The following is a 12,297-nucleotide window of genomic DNA, read 5'->3' on the forward strand; positions in this document are numbered from 1 at the left end:
CCTTGACGTTCGACGGTGTCGGCCACTCATTGATCACTCTGACCTATTCAGGTTCAGGGCGGACACCGTTCTTCCCAACGAGACACCCGAGCACGGGTATCTTGCTCGCCCCGAAGATGCACTTCTTCAGGTTCGCATAGAGCTTGTGCTTGCGCATGAGCGCAAGCAGCATCCGGAGATGCACCTTGTGCATCTCAACATCGCACATCCCGTCCGCAGCCCGGCTGTGGACGAACACATCCTCGAAGTAGCTCGGTGCGAAGTCGCGCGCCGAGCGCAACAAGTGCGTCACGCACCTGTTGAAGGTCGCAGCGGCGTTCTTCAGACCCTGCGGCATCACTAGCCACTCCCATAGCATGCCGCTCGGCGTGCTCACTGCCGTGAGAGGGATATCGCTCTCACGGATGAGGATCTGATAGAACCCATCGCGTAGATCAAGAGCACTGTAGATAGTGCTCCTGTCCATCGAATCGATGATAACATCTTTTCGAGGTATCGGCGTCTGCGCCGGTATCGTCGCATCGTTCAGCTTGTTATACGCATGAACGATGCGCCAGCCGCCCTGTGGCTTCTTGACACAGAACGTCGGAGCACTGTGCGGGGATTTCGATTCCCGCACTTGTCCAGCTTTGAGACGACTTTCGAAGAAGTCGTCGATCGCTTTGACCTGCTCTCGCGGCAGTGGCCACTGCCGCGTGACACAGTACTTCGTCCCCGGCACGAGATCAATCTCGTGCTGGATTCCCTTGTCCTGCGGAAGCTCCGCAGGGATCTCTTCCGGAAGTACGTCCGCGTACTCCCGTAAGATCTCGTAGTAGGGACTCGTTGAAAACGAGTCCCAGCTCTGGTCTTCAAAGCGCTCCTTCTTCGTCTTCGCACTGAGAGTGTCCTCGCTCTCAGTGGTAGTCTCCATGAAGAACTGCCTTAGTTCTTCATTCTCGCTCTTGGTTCTCTCGGCGTCCGAGAGAATGCATATTTGCTCGATGCGTCCATCGTGCAAGTCACGCGCGAAGCGCGTCCAGCTCATGACTGGAAGCGAAGTCAACTCCGACGCTTGCGTCGGAGGGTTAGCGAGAGTCATCTCCCTGTACCGGAACCCGGCACAGGTATGCATCAAGACGTTCAACGTCTCGACGTCCGGCTTCTCAGCCTCCGCCTGCCCGGCAGACATTTCTTGTAGCGCCTCGGCCCCGGGCCAAGACTTGCGCAGCGATCTTCGCATGCGCCGTCTTCTTGTCCTGCGGAGCGCGGCTCCGCATGATTCTTGACCTCGTCCAGGCCCAGCCGTGGACGGGTGTTCTTCTTGTATACCGCCGGCGGGTACGTCCCGCGGGCGAGCGACTTCAAGCCCGGCTTGGTCGCCCGGCGCTTCGTCGTGCAGCCCGGCTGTACGACAGCATGCAAGTTTTTCCGGTGCGGGACGTTTGCAACCGTCCGCACCGCTTGCAGCGTCGACTCCCGGAGTCGACACGCCATCTTCACCTCGACGCATGTTATTGGCGGACGACTCCCGGAGTCGACGCGAAATTCCTTTTCGCAGCGCCGGTTCCCGGGACCGTCGCGACTACAATACCTCGACGCCAACCATTGGCGGAGACCCCCATTACGTAGGGTGCGTCGGCTCCCCGAGCCGACGAATCAAATTCACCCAATCCATTGACTCCCGGAGTCGACGTCGTTTCGTCACCTGGGCTCTTATTATTGGCCACAACTGATCCAATCAGAATCGCGTCAGCCTCCACGGCTGAGGCGTGTGACTCGCCTGCGTCATCCGTACCCCTTGAGGTCGGAGACTCTTCCTGATTCGCTGAAAAGCGGGTGTCGATCTCCGAGATCAACGCATTTTCTCCTTCAGCCGTCGGCGGCGACGCCGGCGCTTGCTGCTCTTGCGCGCGTGCTCGCGCGCGCCCAGGGCACTCCGGGACAGCGGCATTAGGCGCTGTCTCCAGTGGGGAGTCGCACGCACCTGTCGGTGCGTGCGTAGCGGCAACAGGGCCCACTGTTCCGCTGTCGCGACCGAAGCGCACGAGAGTGCGCTTCTCCCAATCGATGACCGGATCATGCCGTGCAAGCCACGGCATGCCCAATACGATGTCAATCTTATCGTCCAGATCCAGGACGATAAAGGTCTCGACAAACTCTTGATCTTCATACGTGAAGCGCATGCGTACCATGCGCTTCTCGGGTTTAACGATGGCACCCGTTGCCAATCGAACATCCAACATACTTCGAGGTGTAATTACCTCCTCGAAGTCAAGCCTTGATAGACTTCGCAGTCGAACAAAGTTGTTCGACGCACCCGAATCAACCAAAGCACGAAGAGAGTTGCTCTCTCTCTTCGAAGACACGTCCCAGATGACAAGGTGGGGGCTGCAGTCCTCAGTGTCGCATGTCCGAGTTGGACACGCGTGACTACTTCACCAGTAGGGCGCCCCGCGCCTACTGGGTTCCAGCGTTTTTTGTTTGTCCGCGACGATGACCGGCATCGCCGCGTCGACCACCATCTCGGTGCACGGGTGCCGTGCACTCTCGGGCATAGTGACCGCTCCTTCCGCAACGGAAGCATCGTACATTACTTTCTTGTTGCTGTTGATAATCAGCAGCCGTTGCATTCGAAAGGTCCATTTGTTCCGGACCTCCCGCTATCGCAACCGGAGGCGGTTGCAGCCTCGGCGCATTCGCATGCAGTTTAGCCTGCCTCAGACTAAACTCCTCCTGCCTTGCAAGAGTAATCGCAGCTTCGAGAGTGCCTGGGTACTCACGGAAGAGATAGGTCTTTACAGGCCCATCTCTCAGACCCTTCATGAACGTGACGACATTGGTCGCATCGTCTATCGGGTTGGTCACAATGTTCAAGACCAAGTACCGTGCTCCCTGCGCGTAAGCATGGACATCGTGCTTACCCTGCTGTAGGTCGAGGAACTCTGCCCTCGACCGAAACTCATTTTGCAGGGGCTCAAACGCCTCCTCCTTGAAACTCTCGTACGTGCTGAAGCACGTAGGATCAGAGAGTCGGCGTCCATACGCCCAACTTCTCGCTCGTCCGCCAAGGCATGACATGGCGAACGCAACCTTGAACAACGGGTCGACGATACGTCGAGCCGCGATGGCAGTGTCGAGTTCGACAAGCCAACGGAGGAGAGTCTCGCCTTCTCTTCCGACATGGTTGCTCACGTTTAGCTTCAACGTTTGCTCGCGCGGTGTCGTCCCCGACGCCACCGTGATAGAGGAAGCAGCATCACGCTGCTCCTTCATGATGAATCCCAGAGCAACACCGTGTTGCTCCGTCGGCGATAGTGTGCGCAGCATTGCAGCTACAGCCGCTTCTTCGATGACTGTTGACAGTCGTTGGAGTGCCTCCCACTCTGGATCCGACAGGTGGAGGCAGTCAGCGCGTGCAACATGAGTTGCAGGCGAAGTGGAGCTTTCCATGGGCACCTCCGCGCTCATGAAAAGGTTCTCGGCTCCTCGTTCGTACAGCTCCGTACGAACGTTCAGGTAGTCGGTCGTTGGACGGACAACAAAGTGCTACCAGGTGTAATGGGCCTAATTTGGCTCACTACTTTAGCTTACACGTGTGCGCACGTGTATGAGGAAGCGTGGGTTTCTTTACTTGAGTTAAATATACTCGAGATCCACGAGTATACTTTAAACAAGATAAAGACTCCAAGTAGCGGGTTTTGGTAAAAGATGAGAACTGCTATTTTTGTTTTATATTTCTGACTTCCTCTAAATGTAATATTCTAAACTAGGAATCTGCCAACGGCTGGTTGGCAGGATTCTGCTAACATGCAAGCCACTCATTGGCTAAAAGATGCTGCTTTCTGCCAATAGGAATCCTAAATGTGTATGGACCACCCGACGTGGTGGTCGTAAATGTATGTAGCCATTGGTGTACCTTACATCAAGGTCGAGGAAGTGTTCAAACCTCTAACATACATCGCATCTGTTAGAGTAACAAGTGACTGTAGCCACTTGTACGTGTAACCCCGTTACAAGTGTGGAGCGCGTTAAGTCCACGGAGGTTATCCGGGTGCATCGCTGCTGTTCCTGCTGTTCAAGCCCGCGTAGCTCGCCGCTGTACCGTGCGCCACTCCTCACTTGTGCGCTGGCCGCCGCTGCCGTGCGGCTCCGAGTCGAGCTTGAACGCGCGCACTTTGGCCGTCACCCACAAACGAGACTGGCGCCCGCGTATCGATGCCCACGACACCTCCATGGTGCATCTGGCGGTGCGTGGGTTCCACGCGTGTGGACGCGGAGCCCGACGAGGTGTGCGCGCAATCGGACAAGGCCGGCTCGGACGTCACGATGACGCGCCAGCGCTGCTGCCGCTGGTCGCCCAAGGTTGGTCGCAGTGCAGCGTCTTAGGTTCCGAGAGGTTGTTACCGTGCTGCGGCTCGCTACGAGTTGATGCACTTTATTTTTTCTTAGCCAAGCAGAAGGGAATCACCTCGTTGTGGCTACTAGGTATTCTAAAGTTTATGTACCATGGTAAACTAATTTTACGAGATATATGCCAATTGCCAACAGTAGACTGTCGATGTTGATTGAGAGTGTGAACGAAAACGAACCCAGGTGTGCACTGCTTTGACTGAGAGGCGCATACAGCTCTCAGTGTACAGAAGTCTCGAATGGAATACAATTGAGCACCACCCATAGAAGCATGAACAGCGTCTGGTATTGCAACTAATGTATCTTGCTTTCAAGAACAGTTGGGAAGGGAATGTTCCATTGCGGCGGCGACGCGTTCTACCTATTTGATAGTAAGTCTTAGGTGATAGTACATAGCAATGGATGCAATGATTTTGAGCACGACCCACCTGCCAAATACCTCTTGAACCAAGATAACCGGTCAAAATGGGCACTCTTCACCTGGAGAAAGCACCACAAACTATTGCTACAGCAGGAAGCCGAACGGGGCACGCGCGAAGGAACAAGTCATGGCATGATCCAAAGTTGTGAATGTTTGGTTCAGGTCTTCCGATTCGGTCTCACAATCGGCATGTTCAAATCCTGGACCTGATCTGCATAAGAACCAAAATAAAGGCAACCGAAACGAGCTACTCCTAATGCTGCGGCTCCTGCTAAACAGTGGAGCTGCAGTTACCGTCATCTAAGTTGTCGTTAAATGGGCATCTAGTTTGTCGTTATAGTTCACTTGATTCTTCCTGATCATCAGGATTCCGTTATGCACGGGACACTGTAATCTTACTTTGCGTTAGCCACAAGATTCATTGTCGCAGTCTGGAGATTGCCTGCACTACAGATGGTCATACTGTAGTGGTGGACCACCACTGGTGGCTTGCTTCGAGTTGGGCTGATTGTTGAGTGAATTCAATATAGGAAGATTCCGCTTGGTACCACTCACGCTTATGGTACCTGCTGACCGCCCTTCTCAACGTGAGATACTCGGTCAGGTAGGTAAGCGACACAAGGGAACCTGGCGGTAAAATGTACATGTACAAGCCCCTTTCGTGAAAGCCGCATGTCACACCTTGAGCTCTGCGTTATTTCCTGACCAACTACAGTGCAAGTTGCACTTTCAAAGCGCGACTCGAATAACTTACGCTACTGACGTGCCTCGATAACGCATTACAGCCCAATGATGAGAAAAAAAGCCATCAGACCATGTCGCTCTAGTTTGGTTCCCTCTCTGTTACCTGATCCTGCCCACTGCTGAAATTGTACGGAGCATTTTTACATTTGTACAGGCGCCTTGGCGGCCCGAGGTGGTAGCGCTGCATCTCCATCCTCCGCAGTTTCGCTGACGAAGAAAGCGAGGACAAGTCACACGTGGAAGCGGCGTAAGGAGGAACTACTCGACCTTCGGAAGGAGATCCACGACCTGGAGAAATGCCCGAGTGTCTGAAGATGCAGAGGCATTTCACAAAGTTGCTGGACGAGTTCGTCCAGCTCTCAGGTGAGGAAAAGCACTGGAAGGAGAAGGCGCTGATGGCGAAATGACAATGCCGAGAGGCCCTTGCTGAGAAAACGAAAGCTGATAAAGACGGTCATCCGCTGCCAGCAGAGTCTGCTGAAGCGGGAGCGGGACGGAACTGCGAGCATGCACTCGCTTTGCTTAATGAAACCCATGGTAGTTCTAGGAATGGGTTTAGGTTGGGTGATGGTGTTCTCGGCCAAGACCAACACGAATCATGAACTGTGCTGGTTGACGTCCACGAAAAGCAGCGACTCTGCGGAATTCAGGTCCAGTCATGATCAGAAAAGTACCTCGCTGCTTGCACGAGGCGCCAGGGAAGAGTGGAGTATTGATTCCATGCATGCTGGAAGTTGATAAAGGCACGATGTCAGCTGCTGGAGAACGCGCTACATGCTCAACCAATTGGAGTTTACCTTGAAGCATACTTGTCACAAGTATATCGTGACACCGCAGCTTGTTCATTTACATTTATCATCTTCTCGCGCAATTCAGCCTTCACGTCACTGGCAGCGGATCGCGTCGAACAATGCGTTCCCCACAAACTGGTGCCGCGCTTTCACGAGCTGTCGATAGCATGGAATTAAAACTTCTTTGATTGCGCTCGTCTTCGCACTCGAAAACCCCTGAGAGCTGCCAGTACGTTCATCAGGGTGCAGGCAAAGCCTGGATTGAACCTGGCACACACCCTGCGACGTGCCTCGGGGGGAGTAGCTGCCCATCACAAAGAAGCCCCCTTCTCTCATCGCATGGCGCCACGTTTCGGTCCCTGGGATGTTCACGGTCCAGGTCGAGCACGACTCGGCCATCATTGCAACGCCATAAGCCGTGCCGAACCGCTTCATTACACCGTGAGAGTCGATAATCGCAACACCGCCATCACCAAGCTGTGAGTGCTGAGGCCAAATCCATCTTCAGACCGATGTATATGCTGAAACTGCTCGAAAACGGGGTCGTTATCACGAAGTAGCCCAAGTTACAAAGCGTTGGAAGCGTACACGCTGCAGTTTGCGTCGGCCACGAGCGGAAAAACCACTGTAGAAACCGTGAAGAACCTATTCGCCGCTGATGACCGTATCGGGGCGGTTAGCGCCGCTGTGAAACTGGAATGAGAAACGGCCATGCCCTTGGATATGGGGACTAGTAGGACCATTGAAACCAGTTCACTTTTAGCACCAAAACTTACTTCAAAAAGTAAGTTTAAGTAATGTAAGTTTGTGGAGCTGGCATACCTTCTTCTAGTCCGTCTCCCACATGCGTCAATTTCTTCTCTACGTTCAAGACTCTACAATACTTGCATCTAGGTGAACCTGCGTATGGGATCTGATAAAGTGTAAGAAGGACGGCGACCCAGACTACAGTACAGACTGCGATGGACAGGCTTACAAATGGGGCTTTTATAGAGACGGACCAGAACTCCCACTAACAGTCCTAAAAGATTCCATTTTTAACTAAAAATGTTAGCCCTTTGACTGCCAGAAAGGTTTGAAGCTCAGTAAGGATGCCCTGAAGCGTGGAAGAGCTCGTGAAGACTTAGGAAGGCTTTAGAAAGCTGCAAAAGGTTGCATGTTTTGGTCTAACACGATACTAAGCAAAATACGCCGTGGATTGTACTACCTCGGCACCTGTGGCCGCCCCGACACTTACCCCCGTTCGATAGAAATGCAGACAGCGCACTGATCAGTGGCTAGGTTTACTATTATAACTTACGAGAGTAAGAGCAACTTACACCGGAGAGCGAACAAACCAACATCGTTGATCGATTAGCATGCTAAGGTTTTCTCATTTGACATATGTGGGAATAGGGGCAGAGTTTCCATTTTGGAGAAGTGTGCTGAAGGCAAAGTCCGGCTAGATCTAGCTCAATCACTTCGGGTAAACTTGGTGGCAAATTCGACACAGACTGAAAAAAATGTTGAACACTTTGTTCGTCGGTAGCTGCAAGCAAACTCGGATAAGCTGGCAAACGAGCGTTTGTTCGAGACAAGATTGCACAGGCATTGGTAGCATGTGGGGATTGTTCTGGCAGCGGCTGAACAACGCTCAAGTCCAGTTAGTTATTCCTAAACGGCACGTTATAAACGATGTCGTTATGGTAGGTTATCTATTCAATACATGTAGCCCGTGGAGTCGACTACAGGGGGGGCAATACGACAATCGTGGAAATGGTCAGAACCTCTAAAACCGTTTCCACGATTGCGTTGCCGAAGTTATAATGACGAATTCACCATCCGGAGGATTTCCGAGTGGGGAGTAAACCGGCATCCACTCGCGGTTCGCGACACCTCCAGTCTTCAAATCCTCTTGCTTGTCAGCTGTTTGGTCACAAGTAATTGCGTGAGACAAAGGCAACCTCGAGCCGAGGTGTCCTCATGTCATTCTGAAATACTCAAGTCACCGCTGAGTTAGGATGGCAGAAGACCTGGAGTTCCTTGAAGAGATGTCCTTCTTCCTGGAGAGGCAAGTACTCACGCCGCGCTCATCACTACGAGATGGAGAGCTAGATCAGCTCCGCGGAACCGAAGAACATATTCCTGTGTGGAAGACCTTCAGTTTACCAGCTCCAGTCGACTCCAGCGGATCCGAGAATGATAAAGGCACTAGCAGCGACAGCTCGTCCCCCAAGAAGAACAAACGTCAACGCGATGGCAGTTGCGACGTGCGGCGCCGGAAGTATCGTCAGCGCTTGAAAGACGAGCGCGAGGAGCTGCGCCAAGAGGCGGCCGAGCTTTCCAAGCAGGTGCAGGAGTTCATGTTGGAAAAACAAGGCGCCAACACCACCGAGCGAACGGACTTGGTACTATGCGATTCGTTCTGGAAGCGAGTCGCCATACAACAACGTGAGCACCGGCGCTGCGCAGAGAAGGAGAAGACGCGACTCAGTGCCGTTGTGAACGCGCAAGCCGCGTATCTCGAGAGTCTCGGTATGACGCTACGTGAATGTCCGAGTTGGCCTCTGTCGGTGGTAGCTACTGCTGATTACAACGAAGACCCCGATACACTCAGCGACCGAAGATGGCTTCAACTAAAATCATCCGACGCTGCGTTGTATGAGGCTTTTCTGCTGGAGACTCACAGGAGCAACGCTCGAATGGAGCAGGTATTCGACGAGTGCGGCATGGACTCGCTCCCGATCGACTCGGTCACTTCGCTCCGTCAGCATCATCCGAATGGGGAAGTTGTGTTCATTCAGTACGTCAACAAATTACTGCAGCCCTTCAGCTTTGACAACACATCCAAAACTCTGTGGGAACTCGCGGGATTTCCATACAGACAGCATGACCGACAAGTTTTCCAGGACGTGGTAGATCCAGACAACACTGTCGCGGCCAAGTTCCGCTTGAAGAAGACTAAGCTGCGGGTCGAGAGTATCAACCTTGAAGCGCGTCGTCTCGCGGCGTTTTATCCGTGACGATAGCGTGATTGTCTGGAAAATTTTCTCCGAAGGCGAGGGCATCTTCAGCGGTATAGACGTTGATGAGTCCGGCTGGGTCCGTATCCGACCGTACTCAGACGGATTAATGGCCGGGGCACTGACGGAGGCGTGCTCGCGCATTGTTCCAACGCACTTCATCGCAACTAACGCGGAAGATGTGACCGTCAAGGCCTTTCAGTGCATGATTCACGAATCGCTCAAGGATGATGAACGCGAGTTTATCAAGTTGATGAACAAACTACTGCGTGGAAGCACTTGAGTGAAGACAATTCTGAATAGATAAGTACTTTCATTCATGTTAGAGCCTTAGTACGTTCGGAGTTCTCCGGAACTTGTCTTCAGAGGTCGAATCGAGCTCATCACTAGCCTAGTGATGAGCTACCGTAGTGACACTAGGGGAGTGATATCTGGCGGTCGATCTTGTCGAATCGGTTCACTCCGTACATGTACTATTGTAGTTATCTGGCGCCCGAAGCCTGAGTTCTGCTAAGGAGAACTCGACGGATCGCGAACCATATAGATTCTCGTGTCGTGAAACTCCACGATATTCCGTGCTTGATTGTGCCATGAAGTTTTCGGGTACCAAGAACTGCTTTACCCCCCCCCCCCCCCCAATCTAAAGGCAACACGCAAGTGAGTTATACTCGAGCACAGTCGCTCCATGGCCTTCTCCGCAACGATTTTGAACATTCTTGTGTTCTACAACTGCTGGTTATTTCGTCGCTCCTCGACCACCTCTTGAAAGCGCAGAGTATCCCGTACTTCAAGAGCGGCGAAAGAGCACAACCTGGTTGCAGAAAGTTGATAAAGTTGGATCATCAGCGACCAGAAGACGCTCTTAGATGCCGTTGCATTTTTTAACTTGCTGATTCAAGCTCGCAGCAGCTATTGTCATCTTTAACGGTGACAGAAGCTGAGCGTTCGCTCGAACTTGATGCTTCAGCGTTGCATTCTCGCCCTGAGCCTTCTGCAGCCCCACCTTCGTGCAAACGTTTGTTTGAACTAGAGAAGCGACGCTGGACTCAGCGGGTTGACTGTGCTCTGCTGGTGAGGCAGCAGAAATGCGCCCTATTCCTCCAATGCTATTGCCTGTTGTCGACGAGCCATGTCAGGTCATTCTGCGGTTGCGCTCAAACGCTTGGACAACGCGGTCCTTCTCGATGAACGGCTTCGTCACCATTCGCATGGTGTAGTTGTATTCGCCCACCACCACCGTACCATCGTACTTCTGAACAGCGATACGAGAGGCCAAGCCGAGCCTACCCCAAACAAGTGGATTGTTAGAGATAACAACCATAGCACAATACTTATGGAGGAGCGTACGTACAGGGTTTCTGGCGGCTTGCTTCGTCTTCAGCGTTGCACCCTCATCACTCTCGACGTTTCTCCAAAAAGCCTTTACCATAGTTTGGCTGGCAAATGGCAGTAGGATTCGCGTGCGAGACTCCAGTAAGTTCCCACGTCTCTGACCCTTTGACTGACAAATGAAGGCGTTGGTCACCTCCGGGTTGCCCTCTTGAAGCCCTACAAGACGGAGAACTTCCTCCATGTTCCTGTTCTGATCGTCCACGTTGCTTGCCATCTTTCTGAACAAGGCATCGTCCTGTGTTGCGTCGTACGGGACGCCATGTTCATTCAGTGCGGCAGCATTTGGAGCAGCTCTTCCACCTGCTTGTTCAGGTTCAGGTCGAGCACATGAGTGTCTAGGGTTCTGGCGCAGCAGCGACTTCAACTCTGCGTTTTGAAATATTGTACTGAAGCTTCGGCGTGTTCCCTTGCTAGTGTAGATGAGTTTGTTCTGGAGCTCTTGCTCCAATTCAGCTACTTCATATCACATCGATTGCGGTCTCGTCGTCGCCGCTTCTTCTTTGGCTACTCAGCTCCAGTGTCGTCGCCTAGCAGTTCAAACTGCGGCAGCAGGTGGTCCAGCTCGCTCCACACTTCGTCCATGATGACCAAGAGCGCGTCTTCATCGAGCATCGGCGAGAGATGATCATCAACACGAACAACCCTCTCCATCGTGGTGAAACTATGGTCATCAGGACCAGAAGCTTGTATGCCTCTGGTCCTGATAACCATATGAGTCAAAGTATTATATTATTCTATCAATATTTCGTACTGATATCGATGTCCTCATATATTATGTGTACTTCAATCTCTTCTTCGACGGCCGTCAAATGGATGCAAGCTGTCGCAAGCTCCAAAGCTGTCTGCACCGAAAGGAGACCTCACGCACCTCCTTTGTGAGTGTCCGAGCGCCCAAGCATGCTGGAAATATCTTATCATCTGCTGGAGTAGACGACGGTGCGATGACCAGCAGCTTCTTCGGTTTATGGCGAATTGCGCGTCTCGAGTATCACCACCGTTTACAACAGACTTGCGTCGTCAAAATATCGGGTTGCAGCGCTCGCGTTCGCTCGCTCGCGCAGACACGCCCCCGCCTAATCGGCGGGTGTTGGCGATTGGTGAATGCACTGAGTGAGCCTCCCGCTCGCACTCGTCCATTTTGTATCGGACTCAAAATACAACGGATTGAATATGTCCTGCACCCCAACCATAATTCATATAATCGGTCCTACAAACCGGCCTGCATTTGCAGGACAATTTGTCTGGTGTAGGACGTATTGTGCTTTGCATACTTTTTGGCACTTCGGACTGTAACTTGTACGACTTATCGAGCACGACTTATCTATAAATCGTACTCGAGTACGAATTGCTGTAAGTCGTGGATGGTCATCTCCTGCATGATTTAGCACATCCAGCATGGATTAGCATCCTTTTGGCACTTTCCGAAAGTGCCATTTCCGAGCCAAACTGGTTTCGAAACACGACTTGAGCAAGTCGCATTCAAAGCCACTATGATTTACCACTAAGTACGAACACTAACTAGTGCACTAATTAGGAGGGCAAACTGGTTGCAAAG

At 52.5% G+C, this 12,297-nt stretch overlaps 2 protein-coding genes across 2 annotated transcripts; one reads left to right on the forward strand and one right to left on the reverse strand.

Annotated features, from left to right (window-relative positions):
- Positions 1–8,263: 8,263 nt before the first annotated feature.
- PHYSODRAFT_347973 (hypothetical protein) lies at positions 8,264–9,633 on the forward strand (the record flags this gene model as incomplete). The annotated part of the gene is made up of 3 exons (XM_009537290.1): positions 8,264–9,130; positions 9,212–9,306; positions 9,386–9,633. Exons 1-3 carry the CDS (start codon positions 8,349–8,351, stop codon positions 9,631–9,633), a joined length of 1,125 nt encoding a protein of 374 aa, XP_009535585.1. The 5' UTR covers positions 8,264–8,348.
- An 849-nt stretch (positions 9,634–10,482) lies between these two features.
- On the reverse strand, positions 10,483–11,393 carry PHYSODRAFT_305785 (hypothetical protein; the record flags this gene model as incomplete). Its single annotated transcript, XM_009537291.1, has 2 exons — positions 10,483–11,152; positions 11,251–11,393. The coding sequence occupies 2 exons, from the start codon at positions 11,391–11,393 to the stop codon at positions 10,483–10,485; spliced, it is 813 nt and encodes a 270-aa protein (XP_009535586.1).
- Between the last annotated feature and the right edge of the window lie 904 nt (positions 11,394–12,297).

This window comes from Phytophthora sojae (genome assembly GCF_000149755.1).
Source record: "Phytophthora sojae unplaced genomic scaffold PHYSOscaffold_10, whole genome shotgun sequence".
NCBI lineage: Eukaryota > Oomycota > Peronosporomycetes > Peronosporales > Peronosporaceae > Phytophthora > Phytophthora sojae.